The sequence below is a fragment of the Bufo gargarizans genome, chromosome 4, assembly GCF_014858855.1.
Source record: "Bufo gargarizans isolate SCDJY-AF-19 chromosome 4, ASM1485885v1, whole genome shotgun sequence".
NCBI classification, from domain to species: Eukaryota; Metazoa; Chordata; class Amphibia; order Anura; family Bufonidae; genus Bufo; species Bufo gargarizans.
In genome coordinates, this window is record NC_058083.1 from 450,975,762 (window position 1) to 450,995,592 (window position 19,831).

Here is a 19,831-nt window from a genome sequence, read left to right on the forward strand (position 1 = left end):
CTTATACTTGGAACACAACCCGCAAAGTTCCAAAGGCGGCGCCACACATCCGCGGCTTCCGAAATTGTTCGGAAGTCCCATTGAAATAAATGGGAAGCACACAGCACTAGCGCTGCCACGGCTCCATTCCCCTTCTATGGGGCTTCTGCAAAGAGCTGATCCAGTGCTTGGCTATTTTCAGCAGTCCTATAGAAATGCGCCCTCCAGTAATCTGTGGGCTTCACACCTATCTGACAGTTTGGGCATATCCTGGTGATATGCCCCCAATTTCTAAGATAGGAATACACATTTAAGACTACATGCACAGGGGTGTGGGTAGATTTGCAGAAATTCCTCACCAAATCCGTATCAAAATCAATGTATTATATTTTTATTTTTTGCAGATTTAATAAGTTTGCTTCACATCTCACATCGGCACCAAAAAAATCTCAAACAATTGACAGATTAGTTTCTGCATGTGATTCTCATCTTATACACTTTTTTACACTTGTTGGTACATAGGATTTGTCTAATAATACACTTGCTAGTACTGTATTATGTTGAGGTTTTTCTGCACAAGAATTCACTTGGGGAGAAAAATGTGCATAATTTGCAATGTGTGCAGGTACCCTAAAGGAATATTCTGTTGCCATAATTTTAACCCCTTCCTGACCTTTGACGTACTGTTACGTCATGGGAACCACTGAGTTCCCGCAATTTGACGTAATAGTACGTCATAGTGATCACTGCAGTCCGTGGTAGCCGGGCCCCTGCTGTATCCGCCGGCATCTATGTAAAAGCAGATGCCGGCGGGTGAACGATCGCATAGTCCCCGCACTGCTGTGGCGGGGACCCGATGCGACACAAGGCAGCCCGATGCCGTTCAGAGGCTGCTCAATGCCTTGCACGGCATTGGGAACTGCCTTCTATGGGAGCTGAGGAGATCCAGCCTCAGGCTGGGTCTCCTAGACAACCTGTTAGTGTACGACTCGGTGTCATACCCTAACAGGCAATGCATTACAATACAGATGTATTGTAATGCATTGCAGAGGGGATCAGACCCCCAAAAGTGAATGTCATAAATAAAGTAAAAAAAGTGTTTTTAATAAAATTAATAAAGTAAAAAAGGAAAACTCCCTTTTCCCCTTATTTTATAATAAACTGAAAAAAAAACAAAACAAAATCCACACATTAGGAATTGCCGCGTCCGTAATGACCGGATCTATAAATATATCACTTGATCCACACTGTCCGATAAACACCATAAAAAAATAAAAACTGTGTAAAAAGGCAATTTTGTCACTTTACATCACAAATTGCAACACCAAGCGATCAAAAAGGCGTATGCCCCCCCAAAATGGTATCAATAAAACTGTCACCTCATCCCGCAAAACATGAGACCCAACCTGAGAGAATCGGTCAAAAAATAAAAAATCTATGGCTCTCAGACACTAAAATAATTTTTTGCTTCAAAGCTGCTATTGTGCTAAAGTGAAAAAAAATAAAGTATACATATTAGGTATTGCCACGTGCGTAACTATCTGCTCTATAAAAGTCACCTGACCTAATTCCTCGGTTAAACGCTGTAAAAATAAAAAATAAATGTGCTAAAACATCAATTTTTTTGTTTTGTTACAAAAAACGTAATGGAGCAATAAAAACATGTACACATGTACCCCAAAATACTACCAATGAAACTGGCACCTTATCCCGTAGTTTCCAAAATGTGGTAACTTTTTTGAGTCTCTACTGTAGGGGTGCATCAGGGAGGCTTCAAATGAGACATGGCATTTAAAAAACAGTTCAGCTAAATTTGCCTTTATGTAAACCGCACAATCAGGGTAATAAATATTGAGTTTTATTTGGCTGTTAAACCTTGCTCTGCTACTGGAGAAAAAATTGATTAAAATTTAAAATCTACCAAAAAAAGTGAAATTCTGAAATTTCATCTCATCAATTCTTGTGGAACACCTAAAGGGTTAAGAAAGTTTGTAAAGTTTTTAATACCTTGAGGGGTGTAGTTTCTAAAATGGGGTCATTTTTGGGTGGTTTCTATTATGTAAGCCTCACAAAGTGACTTCAGACCTGAACTGGTCATTTAAAAAGTTGGGTTTTGGAAATTTTTCCGAAAGATTTCAAGATTTGCTTCCATACTTCTAAGCCTTCTAACGTCCCCAAAAATAAAATTGTCATTTTCAAAATGTTCCAAACATGAAGTAGACATATGGGGAATGTAAAGTAATTACTATTTTTGAAGGTATTACTATCTATTATAAAAGTCGAGAAATTGAAATTTGTAAGTTTGTCAAAATTTTGGGTAAATTTGGTTGGTTTTTTTTTTATGAATAATTTATTTTTTTCTTATTTTTACCACTGTCATGAAGTACAATATGTGACGAGAAAACAATCTCAGACTGGCCTGTATAAGTAAAAGCGTTTTAAAGTTACCACGTAAAGTGACATGTCAGATTTGCCAAAAATGGCCTGGGCAGGAAGGTGGCCCAGGGTTGAAGGGGTTAAATAAAGATGGAGTTGGATGCCCTGCCTTTACTTGGACACTGCTCCTCTCTACTTCCGCCCACAACTAGTAACTATTGGACCTGCCTGCTCAGCCAGTCACTGGCTACAGCTGTTAACCCACCTTAGACAGTGATTGGCTGAATGGAAAGACTAAATCAATTCCAGCATGTCAAGTGCACAAAGAGGAAGGGGAGAGGTGCAGGGGTCGGAACAGCACGGCTGATCAGTAAAGTGAGTACTCTCCATTTTTTATTTTTGCCCTCTGCTATTCCATTTTTATCCGACACTCCCGGACTGGCATACCCCTTAAAATTTAATTTAATGGTTAAGACATGGGCCGGGTGCCAATAGTTTACTTTTCAAACAACTTGATATACAAGATATTGGTAAACTTTGTCTACAAACTGAGTTCCATATCTAAGCAACACAAAATAACTAAACAAATAAGTAGCAGAGTGTGTTTTAACCCCTTCAACTACCAGTCAGTGGTTGAGGGAATGTATGGAGGTGGGCTGCTGAGGTGAATCCATACGCGGCGGGTGCCAGCTGTATCATACAGCAGACACCCAGCCTCAATGACTGGGAATGGCGATCATGTCTAGCCCCATCATTTAACCCTTCAGGTGCCGTGATCAACACCAATCGCAGCATGTGTGAGGTAAGGCAGAGGGATGCTGCTCCTTCTGATCGGAGCCCCCGCAGTGATTTTGTGCGGCTCTGATCAGTTACCATGGCAGCCTGGACTCTGAAGCCTTTCAGGCCTGCCATGGTAAGTTCCCTGCTGCTCTGTGCACGAGGTACACCGTAGCAGGGACAGTGTAAAAATCGTATTCACCTTTAATAGATCTTTGGGTGAATAGGCTCAAAAGAGACCGGGTTCTAGCCCCCCTAAGGGGGGCAATGGTTATTAAATAAGTAGGGGAAAAAGTTAACAAAAATAATTTAAATCTCCCCCCATTTCCCAATTTTACATATACAAATTAATAAAAAATAAGAAAATACAGGTATCTCAGTCTGAACTATTAAAATATCTAAGAAAAAAAAAAAAAAGAAAAAATTTCCTTATGGTCCGAGGTAACAGAATTCTTAGCTATCCCGAACCTTGTACGCCGAATTTGAACTACAAGCTCGCTCAACACTAGTGACAGGTCCTCTTTAAAGCATATGTAAATGCTGAATTCTTAACAAAATGCACTTTTTTCAATTCTTACAGCATTGTTTCTTTCCACTTTAATTTTAGGCATTATATTGTGCTGACTGCCAGTGCATTATCTGAAGAACACCATCTGGAATGGTAAATACGTATGCAGCATCTCTGTACTTACATGTGAAAGCTTCAAAATAATTCATATTTTCTGGACCAGGAATCATTTTGGGATACACCATCACTAAATCTTGTCAGTTGTCTGCTTTATAGTTTTACTTAATTTCTGAATATGCATAGGGGGAATTATTTTAGTTCTTTGCCGAATACTCCGAATGTTGGATTGGCTGTTGGCCGGCTGTTCGATGCATTATGATTAGGTTCTGGAACTTTAAACAGAGCAATGTAAAAAAAAAAAAAAAAAAGCCCATAAATGGCTAAACATGAATACTATTTCTCCAACCCTTGTGAAAATTGAATGGACGCTGAACCCTTAGTTGCCACTAGATCCCCTGTATTCAGTTGCTTTGATGTATTTGTGGCAGATGCTCATATTTATGTACAAACCGTGAGGAATATTGTATCTCATTGTAGGGTTGGTTTAGTTGAATCCAAAATCCGTGTTCTGGTGGGAAACTTGGAGAGGAATGAGTTCATTACACTTGCACATGTGAATCCTCAGTCTTTTGTTGGAGCTCAAGATCCCTTTAAAGAGTAAGTGTTTGTCTAGTAGAATTGTATTACCTTAGTTGTGTGACTAGTAGTGGTACATATGGACCATGCACAAATTGTGCCAGTAGGTCACATTCTGCTTACTATGGGAAGAGCCTCTAAGTGAGCAGGGAATAAGTCCAATGTTGTATGTGCCCCTTTTTACATTTTCTCTTTCAGTGAGGAGTTTATGTCCATGTGGTTTCTTGGAATCATTTTTAAGAAAGTGGAGAATGCCGACAGTGTCAACATAGACTTAACACATGATATACAGTCTTTCACAGACACGGGTGAGTCGTTCTTCACTTTACAGTAGCCAAAAAGACCTGATTACGAATTTGAGCAGACAACTAACTAGCTCAGTGTTGACAGCGCTTTTTGGTCTCCTAAAGATTACTCTTAGGCTACTTTCACACTTGCGTTCGTCGGTCCGCTCGTGAGCTCCGTTTGAAGGAGCTCACGAGCGGACCCGAACGCCTCCGTCCAGCCCTGATGCAGTCTGAATGGAGCGGATCCGCTCAGACTGCATCAGTCTGGCGGCGTTCAGCCTCCGCACGGCCAGGCGGACAGCTGAACGCTGCTTGCTGAGGCGAGCGGATCCGTTCAGACTTACAATGTAAGTCAATGGGAACGGATCCGCTTGAAGATGACACCATATGGCTCAATCTTCAAGCGGATCCGTCCCCCATTGACTTTACATTGAAAGTCTGAACGGATCCGCTCGGGCTACTTGCGCACAATTTTTCTAAGTTATTAATGCAGACGGATCCGTACTGAAGGGAGCCTCCGTCTGCCTTAATATGAACGGATCCGTTCAGAACGGATCCGATCAAGCGCTAGTGTGAAAGTAGCCTTAAAAAGTAGCATTCCAGCATTTGGACGAGAAATTTTTTAAAGGCTTCAGGGTGATTACAACAGAATAACATGACTACGATTACCTTTTTGCCACTCTTGCTCCTCCTCAAGGCAGCAAGTATGGGTTTGGGTTCAGCAGCAGGTCCCTTTGTGCGGTGCTGATCTCTGTTCCAGACTGCTAACCCCCTGTGTATTTCTCTGACAGCTGAAGAACAAGTCTCTCCACCAGAATACACCTTTTAGTGTTTGCTTTCCTAGACTGAGTGTTTTTATAGTACTTTTATAGTGGCGACACATTGTAGGGCTCATTACACAGATGGTAACCACCTGTATCAGTCTCTGTCCCTAATGGGCATACAACGTCATGAATTTGGCCCCATTAAGATGTGTTTGGTAAATTAGGAACAAAGTCTAGAGGAGTTGAGTTGTTAGCTTTGTGTATCTGTTATAAAGTCATAGAAAGCTTCTTTCTGCTTTTCAGTTTACAGACAGGCCAACAATATTAACCTGCTGAAAAAGGGAATGACTATTGAAGCCACTCATGTGAGGAGGAAACAACTCCACCAGTATCTTCCTCCAGAAGCTCTACAGAAGAGGAAGAAGGTAATGAAGAAATGTATTCTCTGCCCTTCTTTTCACCACCCACTGAGTCTGTAGCTTAATCCTTTGCATGACCTTTGCAGCAAAGTGTTGCGGAAATCACCAAGTTGTCTTCTGGTGTTTTATCAAAGCGATCATCCTTGGATGGTAACTGTCTGGACAGTTCTAGAGATACAGATACAGGGACGCCATGTGAGTCTCCAACATCCAGTCATCCAACATGCCAAAAAACGTCTAGATCTAACAGTCCTACTCTCCAAGAAGTGCTCAGGTGAGGTGAACCTCGTTGTGCTAAGCCCGTTTCTAAACCTCAAACACATCTTTGTCCAGTGACTGAAGTTTGTGCCTTTTATGTCGCTTGGGTTGTTTTTGTGGCAAACATGTGGATCTCTGCAAACCCCATACATATGAATGAGAGAGTTGCATCAATTCTGCAGTGTGTGAATATACCATAAGACGTTTTATATTTGGAATACTATCGCAGACTATTGTCAGTAGTGTGTATGGTAAATTGTGCACTTCCTTCTGCAACCTTTTAACTAAATACATTTTTTATTTTATTTTTATGTGCTTTAGGAAGCCTGTATCTGAGAACGCTCCAGCAAATCACTTCCCTTCCACACAGAAACAAGTGCCTACAAATACCGCTTGGGGACAGACCATTCCTGTTATTGGATCAAGTAAGGATTTGCACTTTTAATTTGTGTAAATTTATTTTATTCATATATTTTCTTAGATTCCTAACTTAATTTAGTTTTTCTTTTGCATTATGTTCTTATATGCATTATTAAAAATATATATAATTACTATTCTGCCTAAAGTCCCTTACTGTGGAACATGTTGCCTGGAAATAGGGTAGCCTTTTGACTTAACTGTATGTCTGATCAGCAAAAAATATCCGTTCACAAGATCTGTTTCTTTGACAGTATCTCTATTTCCATGGTAGATGTTTTTGTGACTTTTTTTGTAAATTTTTTTTTTTTTTCTTCTAACAGAGTCGGATCATGCTATCGCAGTGACCACCCCAAGTCCCACAACCTGCACAATCCCAACTGTAATAGGCCTTAATGTTGTACCACCCCTTCCATCACTGCCCAACCTCCCCCAGGGACATCCTCACAGTGAAATGGTAAATATAAGCCCTAAAAGTGCTGCGGCTAAGCGGACGCATCCTCCAAGCCTAGAAACGTCTCCAAAGCGATTGAAGGATACAGAAAAGGTTTGTATTTGCTGTTAGTCAGATTATAGGTGACAATGTAAGAAGGACTAACAAAGATTTTATTGTGTTCGATGTGCATGAATGATAAAACTGACAGAGGCCTTCCAATAACCTTTTATTTGGGCCTTTCCTTTTCAGCTGCTCCACCATTCTCAACCAGAATATGTGATCACTAGGCTCCACAAAGCTTAGATAATGCATCTGACCCAAATTTTGCATAGCCTTTTTCTACATTCATTTGCTAAAGTGTGCTGGCTGCGCTATACTTATTGATGAGGATAGGTGATCAATAGTTAAAAGGGGTATTCCCATCTCAGACATTGGTGGCATATCACTAGAACTGAGCCCGCAAATTTTCAGTCAGCCCCATAGAAGTGAATAGAGCAATGGCTTTGCTTGCGTGGTGCACTTCCCATGCATTTCAAGCGGCACACTCAACTATATTATTTATACAGCACTCCTATAGGAATGAATGGAGGGCGGCGCAACCTCCAGCACTTTGCAGGCTCTGTTCTAAGTATAGGTTCAGGTCCCAGAAGTGGGGACCCGTACCTATCAGACATTGGGGGCATATCCTTGTGATATGCCCCCAATATCTAATATGGGAATATCCCTTTAACCCCTTAGTGACCAAGCCTGTTTGGGCCTTTATGACCAAGCGTTTTTCTTCCTTTTTTCATGGTCTCGTTCCAAGAGCTGTAACTTTTTTTTTTTTTTTTTCCGTCTATATAGCTTTATGAGGGCTTGTTTTTTACGGGACAAGTTGCAGTTTTAATGGCACCATTTTGGGGTACACATAACTTTCTGATTAACTTTTATTAACTCTTTCTGGGAGGGAGATGGGGAAAAATAGCAATACTGCCACTGCGTTTTTACATTATAAATTTTACAGCGTTCATTTTTCGGTACAAATAACATAATATCTTTATTCTCTGGGTCAGTACGATTACAGTGTTACTAAATACTTATAATTTTTTTTTACGTTATATTTTATGTAGTCCAGGTCGTTACGGACGCGGCAATACCAAACATATGGGGGATATTTTCTTTTTGCAGTTTTTTTTCATTGAAAAGCGTATTTTCAATGGAAAAAAAGCATGTTTTTTTTATTTAATAAATATGTATTTAAAAAAAAAAAATTCTCGCCCATTTTCCTTGGGGGACACAGACCTTGGGTATAGCTCAGCTCCCTAGGAGGTGTGACACTAAGTAAAACTGTTAAGCCCCTCCTCCATCAGCTATACCCTCAGCCTGGAGATAGAGGCTACCAGTTTTAGCTTAGTGTCCAAGGAGGCAAGACACTCCCTGCTACTGCAGGGCTGTTTTCTCCTTGTTATTTTTACTTTTCCTTCTAATTTTGTTATTTTATTTTTTCCTAGGGATACCAGAGACGCATAGACCTCTGCTCTCCCGGGGTTGAGCTGCGCCAGTGCCAACTTATCTGCACTGCTGCCTCCCCCACAGAAGCAATAGGAGGATCTGGGCAGCAATGGCTCCCCTACATCCCGCCAGCTAGGGGGTCGCCCGCACGCCAAGCCCCTCTTCCAGCTTCCTGCCACTGCAGTGCCAGTGGCTGAAGGGGCGACCCTGCTGGAAAGGACTGAGGGTGAAGACGTCGGACGGTGAGATGGCTATTCCAGCCCATACCCCGTCCCTATCTGCAGCATCTACCCCTCTGGGTAAGGGGGGCACCCGTGGTCGCTCATTCTGAGCGCTCATCTGCAGGACAATGCAGCACAGCAGCATCCTCAGCACCCCCACGCCGTTCCCCCCCCACGCTGCTATCTTTCTCCCCCCCCCCTCCCCCTCATTCGGGGCTGACTCCATTTTTCTCTTCTCTCTCTCCCCCTTCCCGCCGCCGCCCGCTCCGTTCCGAGAACGGGCGGCGGGGCTTAGCGTTCCCGGCAAGGGCGGGGCTTACGCGCGCGTCATTTTGGGGGCGGAGCTACGTTCTCCTTCACAGGAGACATTTCAAGCGCTGGAGGGGGCGGAGCTTGTTCCCCGCGCTTTCTGCTGAGGTTTCCCGCGCTTCCTCACTCCTGACAGGAAGCTGGGACACGGTGGGGGACTCTAACCTCCTGTGTACATCGCTCGGCTTCTGTGGGCGCTCTCTGCTGCTCACTGCTGTTCACTGCTTCTCTGCTGCTGCTGATCTGGGCCATCTCCTGACGTTCTTCTGAGGCACTGGTAGGACAGTTAACCCTCCTGGTCATAGCTGCTATAACCCTTTGTGGTCTCTATATTAGAGTACAACCACACTTCAGCATGTCAGATCCCACAGGTGCCCCCAAACCCTGGTACCATGCCTGTACCGCCTGTAAGGAACTTTTTCCGCGTGGGCAATCTGAGCCGCATTGCCTTGCATGTCAGGCCCCGGTGCAGGGCCCGCTTCCCGCTGCGCCCCCCGGTGCCTCTGAACCCCCTGACTGGGCTAGGTCTCTGTCTCAGGCGGTGGAAAGCCTTACACACGTAGTGGGCCGTCTCGTGGATAGACCGCCTCTCCCGCAGGCTGCCACAATCCCTGTCGCACCCGCTGGGACTACCGTTTCTGCCGCCCCCACTGGTTCCCTGCCTCCCAGCGAATCTTCCAGGGCCCGGCATACTCAGAAACGTTCAAGGGGTGAGCGCACATCTTCTCCAGATGCTTCGCTCTCTCCGCCATGCGTGCGAGCTCAGTCAAGTCTATCCTCTCAAAGGGATACGCTTTCTGAGGGAGAACTGGCGGATTCGGACGTGGACATGGACTCAGAGCTTCCGTCCAAATTGGCGTCCGCGGTGGGGCATCTTGTCACTAGCATCCGTGATACCTTTCAGCTACACGATGACCCCCCCCCCCCAGCTCTGAACAGGCCGGCGTGTCCTTTCTCCGCCCCAAACAGGCCTCCAAGGTTTTTCCCATACACGGTGATTTTTCTTCTGTGGTATCCAAGGCTTGGACTCGGCCTAACGTCCGCTTTATTACACCCAAAAAGCTGGACATTTGTTATCCCTTTCCAGCGGATTCTGTGACAACGTGGACATCCCCGCCTAAGGTTGATCCTCCCGTGGCTCGCCTGTCCAAAAGCACTACTATTCCTGTACAGGACGGATCTTCCCTCCAGTCTGTTGAGGACCGTCGTACGGAATCCCTCTCCAAGGCCATATTTACTGCCTCTGGTTCGGCCCTTAGACCGGTCTTTGCCTCCGCCTGGGTTGGCAAAGCGGTCTCTGAATGGGGTTTGCAACTGGAACGGGAGTTGGGGTCGGACGTCCCTGTTCAGGACCTCCGTTCCTTAGCCCAACTAATTGTTCAGGCCGGAAAATTCGTCTGTGAGGCCTCCCTTGATGCGGGTGCCCTCATTGCCCGTTCCTCTGCCCTGGCAGTTTGTCAGGAGGGAACTCTGGCTGAAGGTTTGGGCGGCGGACGCCGCTTCCAAACGCTCTTTGGCCGGCCTACCATTCACGGGTTCCCGCCTGTTCGGAACCCGTCTGGACGAACTTATATCAGAGGCCACGGGTGGGAAGAGTACTCACCTCCCCCAGTCCAGGCCAATGGGCGCCCCCCGTGGTCGCGCTGGTTCGTCCTGTTTTCGGTCCTTTCGCAAGCCCACCGGGTCTAGACCGGCGGCCAGTTCTTCTTCCTCTGGCCCAGCCCAGGATAGACGCAAGAAGCCGTTTTTTCGGACGCAACCTACCTGGCGCAAGTCCCAGCCTGCACGGGCTCCCACAGGCCAGCAGCCCTCTGCCTGAAGAACGCATTCAGGAACGTATGGCGGGCCCACATCTCAGACGCATGGGCGCTCGAGATTGTATCTTGCGGATACAAAATTTGCGTCCATTCCGCCAGACCGTTTCTTCCGTTCCCTTCCTCCGCGAGATCCCTAACGAGTGGCCGCCTTCTTCGCGGCCATTCACTCTCTAATGGAAAGGGTGTCGTCGCCCCCGTGCCTCCGACGGAAAGGTTCAGGGGGTTCTACTCGAACCTCTTTGTGGTTCCCAAGAAGGAAGGCTCAGTGCGTCCGATCTTGGACCTAAAACGCCTGAACCGTTTTCTCCGACTGCAGAGATTCCGGATGGAGTCTCTCAGGTCCGCAGTGGCCTCCCTGGAAAGAGGGGATTTCATGGCCTCAATCGACATTCAGGATGCATACCTCCACGTTCCGGTTGCTCCATGTCATCACCGCTTCCTGCGCTTCGCGGTGGGGGACGATCACTTCCAATTCGTCGCCCTTCCCTTTGGTCTGGCGACGGCTCCTCGAGTGTTCACCAAGGTCCTGGCCCCTGTCTTGGCCCTTCTACGTTCAAGAAGTGTTTTTCTTCTCCCATACTTGGAAGACATCCTGGTCAAGGCACCCTCCTTCTCTCAGACATCCCGCAGTGTGGAACTCACTCTGGAGACCCTGACGCGGTTCGGTTGGATTATCAACCACCCCAAATCTTCCCTTAGCCCCTCCAGACGGCTGATCTTCCTGGGGATGCTCCTGGATACAGAGTTGGCGGAGGTCCGCCTTCCGTCGGACAAGCGTCTGGCCCTTCGCGGGTCGGTTCGCAGTCTCCTCCGTCATCACCGCCCTTCCCTCAGATCCAGCATGCGGTTGTTGGGAAAGATGGTTGCCTGTTTCGAAGCGGTGCCGTTCGCACAATTCCGATCCCGCACCTTTCAGAGGGCAATTCTGTCGGCCTGGGACAAATCACCGAGGAGTCTTGGACAGGACCTTTCTTCTGCCTCCCCTGGCTCGGGCTTCCCTCGGCTGGTGGTTGCATATCCCTCTAAGGGGGAAGTCCTTCCTTCCACTGAACTGGCTGGTGATTACCACAGATGCCAGCTTACGGGGGTGGGGGGGGGTTTTCCCTCCCCGGTCCGTCCAGGGCGTTTGGTCTCTATCGGAGTCCAGACTTCCAATCAATATTCTGGAACTGAGGGCGATTCTTCTGTCCCTCAGACACTGGACCCATCTGCTGAGGGGCCACCCTGTTCGGATCCAATCGGACAATGCCACGGCTGTGGCATACATAAACCATCAGGGAGGCACTCGCAGCGATGCAAGAGGTGTTCGAAGCCCTTTGTCTTCGCTGGGGTCGCCCCGACGTGGACCTCATGGCCTCCAAATTCAACCACAAGGTCCCCCTATACCTGGCCAGGGCACGGGACCCGAAGGCATACGGCGCCGACGCGCTCGTCCTTCCGTGGCGCGAATTCTCCCTTCTGTACGTCTTTCCTCCTTTTCCCCTCCTGCCACGGGTTCTTCGGAGGATCGCGGCAGAGGGCGTCCCCGCGATTCTAATCGCCCGGGATTGGCCCCGCCGGTCTTGGTACGCCGACCTAATGTTGCTGTTGGCAGACGCACCGTGGCCACTGCCCTCCAGGGAAGACCTTCTCTCTCAGGGACCGATCTTCCACGAGCATTTAGGCTCGCTACGTTTGACGGCGTGGCTATTGAGACCGCCGTCTTAACGCGAAGGGGGTTTCTCCGCGGACGTAGTCCGCGCCATGATCCGTGCTCGTAAGCCCGTATCCTCTAGGATCTACTATCGGGTTTGGAGGTCCTATCTGGGGTTCTGTGAGTCCCGGAGCATCCCACCTCTCCGGTTTTCTCTTCCCACAATCCTGTCCTTCCTCCTGTCGGGTCTGGACCTGGGGCTGTGCCTCAGTTCTCTGAAGGGTCAGATTTCGGCGCTGTCTATTCTTCTCCAGCGTCCCCTGGCCCCTCTAGGGCCAATTAAGACCTTCTTACAAGGGGTGGCTCACTCTGTTCCGCCGTACCGCCCTCCAGTTCCTTCCTGGGACCTGAATGTGGTGCTCTCGGCGCTCCAATCAGCCCCCTTCGAGCCTTTACGGGAGGTCTCCCTTCGCCTTCTGTCCTGCAAGGTCATCTTTCTTGTGGCCATCACGTCTCTCCGACGGGTGTCGGAGTTAGCGGCTCTTTCTTGCTCCGAACCTTTCCTGATCTTCCACCAGGATAAGGTTGTGCTTCGGCCTGTCCCGACTTTCCTGCCAAAGGTGGTCTCCGCCTTTCACATCAATGAGGACATCGTCCTTCCGTCGCTCTGTCCCTCTCCTTCCCACCCCAGAGAACGGGAACTGCACCGTCTGGATGTGGTCAGGGCGTTGAGGATTTACTTGGAGGTCACCGGGTCCTTTCGGCGCACGGACTCCCTGTTTGTGGTTCCGGAGGGTTCGCGCAAAGGGTTGGCGGTCTCCAAGGTGGCTATTGCCCGTTTCATTAAACTGGCGGTGTCTGAGGCTTATCGAGCCAAGGGCAGACCTCCGCCTTTCGGCGTCACTGCTCATTCCACCAGAGCAGTCGGAGCTTCCTGGGCGCAGAGGCATCGGGCCTCGGCTGAACAGTTGTGCAAAGCAGCCACTTGGTCCTCTCTGCACACTTTCACAAAGTTCTATAGGGTGCATACGCATGCATCAGCGGATGCTGCTTTGGGCCGCCTGGTTTTGCAGGCAGCGGTTTCCTGATGCTCTGGTGGTGTTCCGCCTTGGGTTTGTGGTCCCTCCCTTCTTGGACTGCTCTTGAACGTCCCAAGGTCTGTGTCCCCCAAGGAAAATGGGCGAGAAAAGGAGATTTTTGTATAACTTACCAGTTAAATCTCTTTCTCGCTCTTCCTTGGGGGACACAGCACCCACCCTTCTGTGTTTGGTTACAGGGTTATGGTCTGGCGCCCCGTTGGGTTGCTGGCTGGTTGTTTCCGTTATTGGTTGTTATCCTTTCACTACTTGGACACGCAACTGGTAGCCTCTATCTCCAGGCTGAGGGTATAGCTGATGGAGGAGGGGCTTAACAGTTTTACTTAGTGTCACGCCTCCTAGGGAGCTGAGCTATACCCAAGGTCTGTGTCCCCCAAGGAAGAGCGAGAAAGAGATTTAACTGGTAAGTTATACAAAAATCTCCTTTTTTTTACTACTTAGTCCCACAAGGGGACTATAATATACAGTATTTTGATTGCTTTTAAAATGTAATTCATTATCTCTATAAATGCATTACATTTCAATAGCAATGCATTTCAAACATTGACCAGCAGGCTGCACCAGAGAGGCACAGCCTGCTGGAGAGAACTGAACACAGGCTTGGGGCCCTGAACGGAAGCAAGGTAATCTTCCAAACACATCAGCACCCCGCGATCTTATTTTCGGGGTACTGATGGGAGACAGGGAGTCCGCTCCCTCTGTCACTACTTTACATGCAGCGGGCGCCATTGCGGCGGGCATGTAAAGGGTTAAACAGCCTGGATCGGCTGTAAAAACAAGGCGGCCCAGCCTAAGGCCCCTTAGTGACCGCCGTAAAAACACGTATGGGTGGTCACTAAGGGGTTAAAACCTGAAAGACAAATCTTGTACAAGACAAAGCACGCACTCAAAATTTTAATTTACCTAAAATAATTTAATATCATTAAAAAGAGCTAATTAAATATTATACGGAATTAAAGTGTACCTAGACTCATTTTGATCATTTTTCTATTGCATTTTATCAATTGATTTTACCTTCATGCTCCAAAAATAGCCCCCCAAAGTTCCAGACAGTCTATCTTTCCAGTCTTTTGGTGTACATGGAGGAGACGGCAGTTATATGCACACGTTCTGGAGAAAAAGGCGCCACAGTCCTCTCAGTACTGGCATGTGCACACTACTCTACTCCTGCCTGGGTCCATTATAAGCTCAATGTAGCAGATTGGTGCACTAGAACTGGTAATTCTACTGCCCTCTGTACTGGTGCTAGCAAAATGGTCTGCTCCACTAACAGCCTTGCATGGCACATTGGTGCAGGAGAATTATCCTGCACTGATGTGCTATGCTGGGCTTTTCAGTGGAACGTAACTGGCAGGAGCAGTACAGTGTGCTTGCACCAGTACTGAGCTGACTGACACCTATTTCTCTTAACACGCACTGATGAGGGGCAATCATCCCGAAACAGCTGTCTGCACATGAGTTGCTGGCTTATTTAATATCAGTCGTGTCTCAAGGCCTGTTTAAAGGGTCAACCAATGACTTCTAGGATAGTTGCCTTCCATCTGCTGCCATTAGAGACAGAACTTAAGAGCTAATTTGCATCCCTTTCTTCCCAGAGTTCTAGAGGAGCATGTATGGCCTGTAAGTCTCCTCACGCCGATTAAGGCGCTCTCTCACCAAGTAGAGATATTATCCCTCCAAGACCTATTTCTCTAGAACTAGTTGCATATAACAGGTGCTTCCTTCACTGGAATCCCTGCACTGCATACATAGCAACATTGAAATGCATGCATTTGGAAGAAGGAAGAAAAATAAGTTACGGGCTGCCTGAAAATTTGGAAGTTTGTTTTGGCAGGATAATAGTAAAAGTGGGTAATGAAATACATTTGAAATAATTTTAAAGCAAGTTATATGAATGTTTAGGGACACTATAAAAGGGTTCTACAAATGTTAAACTTTTTTAGCTGACCTCAAAGTGTCCAGACCTGTGGCGGTAATCATACTTGCCTGTCCCCGCTGCTTGGTTCTGGCTGCATTGCTCCATGGCCATCTTGACAGGCCCCTGATCCCTTTGGAATCAGCATGCTGTTGATGATCGTATGAATGCTGCAGCAAATCTCTGGCCATAGCAGTGACCTGACACCTGTGTGATATGCCACTGGGGCACCTCCATCAACAGGATGTTGAATCCAGAGAGACCTGTGGATGTGGCCATGGAACGATTAAGCCGGAACCCAGTGGCAGGTACCAGGTAAGTATGATTACCATCTTAGACCACTCTGAGAAGTCTGTTTAAATTTTTTATTTTTTTTTAAAGGGTTTTTCATGATTGTATAATGATTATCTAGTCTCTAGATAGGTCATCAGTATCTGATCGGAGGGGGTCCGACACCAGGGACCCCAGCCGATCAGCTGTTTGAGAAGGCACTGGCACTCCTGCAAGCACCGACTCCTTCTCGCAGCTTACCAAGCACAGTGCTGTACATCGTATAGCGGCTTTGTTTGGTATCGCTCTCAGCCCCATTCACTTGAATGGGGCTAAGCTGCGCCTACACCGCGTGACTGAACGTGTCGTCACTGGCCTAGGGAAAGCTGTGAAAAGGCTGCGGCATTGCTGCCAACGCCGCTGCCTTCTCAAACAGCTGATTAGTGGGTGCCCGGATGTGGGACCCAACACCTCCCCCCCGATCAGCATTAGAATCTTGAAAAAACCCTTTTAATCAGAAGAGATTTAGATTATTTTCCTAAAGTTTATTCATAAACTTTCCTTTCCAGCTCCTGGGAGACTCTGCGTTTGTGCAGCCTTCTGATCCTGAAACGGAGGAAAGAAAAGCCGTGGTAAGCCGGGTACTATGTAGTTAACTACTTAACGTTATCCAGCTTGTAGATAGGCGCTGGTATGCAATGTATGTGGAAGCATGTGTATAGTACACTTATATTCTATCTACATACGTTCATGGCATGGGTCTATATAAGTAATATAGGTAGAAATTCCAGGAGAGTGCTAGCTTATGGGATAATCTAAGAATGACGGGGTCTCTTTGTTGCCCCCTTCCCTCTCCCTTGAACCTTTTGTTTTACAGGAAAGAATAATTGTTGGTGAAGCGATGCCCATTCCTACCATTGACCGGGCTAGATCACAGGTACTATCTATGAAATCTATATATTCACATTGGTGAAAGTACCTGTGAATCTTCACAAGGGGTGAATTAAAGGTGCTTCTCTTTACTCGACTGCTATGTACAGTACTTTCTAATGGCTCATTTTTAAATGTCCAGTTTTTATTTTCCCTGTATGCATATTTTGTTGGCTACACGATGGAAGTTAGAACTTGCACTGTGGTGTTAAAATCTACATTACGAGTTTTAATATCAACCTGATGTTTTAATCTGTTTATAGAGGCTACCCAGTAAAGAGCTGCCAGATGCATCTTCTCCTGTGCCAACCAGTAATATTCGAGTCATTAAAAATTCTATCAGACTAACTCTAAACCGGTAACTACTCCTGCGTGATCTGTAAAGCCATAACGGAGCAGTTATATTGCATTCAGTTTATCCTGTCAATATTGTAAAAAGCTGTACAAAATCAATCATGAATTCTGTATGTTAAAGGGGGGGATTGATCACTTTGCGCATGCTTATGGGTAGTGCCAAAGACTTGCTGGAACAAAGACCCCCATTTGTTGTCTGTCCTCTTCGTCCCCATCCTTGACAGTGACTGTGTATCCATCAAGAGCAATCATTTCTGTTGGTGGCATCTGCTCTGCTGTCAAATGATGCAATCTACAGAGGACGTCTTAAAGAAACACTTGCCCAAAATTGTGGAATAATACGGGTTTCTCCCCTATATCACACACTGCCATGATATATTCTACATATAGTTTTATATCCCTTTTTAGAGTGTTTGCCTTTTTTTTTTTTTTGTATAAAATGATAAAAATAAAAAAAAAGGGGGGGCTTTTTGGATTTTACATCTTTAAAGGGGTTTTCCCATCTCGGACAATGGGGGCATATCGCTAGGATATGCCCCCATTGTCTGATAGGTGCGGGTCCCACTGCTGGGACCCGCCCCTACAATGATAAAGCGGCGGAGAAATAAACGAAGGGCATACTGCGCATGCGCAGCAGCCCTCCATTAATTTCTATGGGGCTGCCAAAAATAGCTCAGCTATTGCTGTCTGCCCCATAGAAATGAATGGGAGCATGGGCCCACGCATGCGCTGTGCGCTCCCGTTCACTTCTCTGGTTCCAGCGTTTGGTAGACGGACCCTGGGAAAAGGGGCCTCCTGCCACAGCGCTCCCCGCTTCCTTCTCGTTGTAGGTGCGGGTGGGACCCGCACCTATCAGACAATGGGAGCATATCCTAGCGGCGATATGCCCCCTCTGTCTGAGATGGAAATACCCCTTTAATGCCCTTTAAGTGTTTTTTTTTTTTTGTATGTTTCTTTTTTTGAAAACTTTATTTACAAAATTGGAAAAAAATGTTTTTGTATCGTGATTGTAATGAGACGTTGTGTTCTGTTTTGTATCAACTCTATGTCTCTGCTTTTGTAATTGTTTATTCATGAAAAAAGAAAACGCGTATTGCTTTACATTACCTCGTTTATTGCCTAGGGAAGCTGATTTTCCTGGGCTTGAATAAGTGCAAAGCCTTGGTTTTCTCAGGCTTTTTGACATTTTGCATCTCTGCTATCAATGCAGATGGACAGTTTTGTGTAATATCTGGAGAGCTAGATACTGTAATGTCTCCCGTGGAGACTGGTAATGTAAATGATCATTTATTTCAAGGTTATATTTAGAAGGATCCCTAATTTTCCCTAATTTAATATCAGATTAATATGAATAGTATCTTATTGTACAGTTCATGGGATTTCTTTACCTTGCTACCTCCAAACTCTAAAATGCTCTGCTGCGGTTGTCATGATGGAACAATTGCTTTTCATCAGAAGTAACGCACATGCCATTTTTGTGGTGGCTTTTTCACCCAGTACCAGAAGTGGATCTAGTAGGAATGAGAAGTAGAAGTCCCTTTATATTTCCCGTTTCTTAATATAATAACCCTTTAAGGCATTGGTTTTCTCCACTTCTTTATTATAAAAATAAAAATAAATTATTATTAAACATTTTGCTACCACAATTATTATATCTCCTCTCCACAGGATAGGCAATAAGTGTTGCTGGGACTATCATGATGACTAGTACAGTAATGCAGCAGCTTCCAAGCTTAAAAACAGGCTTTTTTTTTTTTTTGCTTTTTTTTTTTTTGCCTGGACTATAAGTGCTCTCCATGTACTCTATATGCAGTCAGGTGAATCCGACTAAGCGATGCTTCTTGGTCGGGTGCTATTAATTTGGATTATTGTAGTGAGGGGATGCTGTATCTGTAACTTTGTAATGTATGGAAACCTCACATCACTCCATACAGACTCCTCACTGTGGTCATGAGGAGCAGCAGAAGATTCATACCCTACTACTAGACATGCATGGGGCCCCAGTGGTGTAACATTTATCATCGATCCTGTGGAATTGAAGTCCTATGGCAGCAGTGAAACTGTGACCAACAAACCCGCGATAGCTTCTTTCCTGCAGCAGAGAATGCACCACTATGCTTGGTTGTATGACCAAAAACGCCAGCAGTAGGAATATCACTGGTCTACACTACTTTCCTCAGGAACTCTGTATCATCAGAGTTTATACTATGCATTTTTTATTTTATTTTTTTCCATTCAGTCTCCATTTTATTTCAGTGTTTTGCATGCATAGAAATATACCAGCTTATCTACACAGCAGTTGTACTGATACTTGCACTGTTTTGTAATATAAAACTATTTTTGTATGTAAAACTACATCGCCTCTTCAAACTGCACAAATAAAGCAATACTCTCCCCAAGCCTTGTTCTGTTTTGTTTATTTGAAAAGTAAAAGGGTTCATATCTGCCTTTTTGTTGGTAGAATTTTTTTAAAAATATTTTTAAGCATCTGTGCTGCTTGTTTTGCATCCATTTGTCAGTTCTGTCAGAGCCGTTATTTTAGACGAGAGATGGTAATTCTCACTGCCTAAGGCTAGTTTCTCACTAGCGGCAGCCTTCTCCAGCAGGCTGTTCTGGCAGGGGAACAGTCTGCCGGATCCGTGTTACCTTTGGTGCACCGTGCCGCTGGAAGTCTGCTCCGACCTGATTCACTATAATAGGGATGGTCCGGACGCAGCACTGCAAACCTGCCGATAGACGGCCGGAATAAAACTACGTGTCGTAGTTTTATTCCGGATGCCTCCCCCCCCCCCCCCCCCCCCCCCCCCCCGATTAAAATTTAAAGTATAAATACAGCATAACTAAACCACAGAAGAGTAGTACTTGAATGCACATAGG

At 46.1% G+C, this 19,831-nt stretch overlaps 1 protein-coding gene across 1 annotated transcript in view; it reads left to right on the forward strand.

The window, feature by feature from the left end:
• PAPOLG (poly(A) polymerase gamma) overlaps nt 1-19,353 on the forward strand; it is a 38,697-nt gene extending 19,344 nt beyond the window's left edge. The window contains exons 13-22 of the mRNA XM_044288835.1: nt 3,740-3,793; nt 4,238-4,357; nt 4,535-4,644; nt 5,691-5,812; nt 5,893-6,080; nt 6,386-6,489; nt 6,805-7,028; nt 16,240-16,302; nt 16,548-16,607; nt 16,864-19,353. Coding sequence (XP_044144770.1) covers nt 3,740-3,793; nt 4,238-4,357; nt 4,535-4,644; nt 5,691-5,812; nt 5,893-6,080; nt 6,386-6,489; nt 6,805-7,028; nt 16,240-16,302; nt 16,548-16,607; nt 16,864-16,962 — 1,144 coding nt within the window. The 3' untranslated portion in view covers nt 16,963-19,353. The remainder of the gene's footprint in view (nt 1-3,739; nt 3,794-4,237; nt 4,358-4,534; nt 4,645-5,690; nt 5,813-5,892; nt 6,081-6,385; nt 6,490-6,804; nt 7,029-16,239; nt 16,303-16,547; nt 16,608-16,863) is intronic.
• The last annotated feature ends 478 nt before the right edge of the window (nt 19,354-19,831 follow it).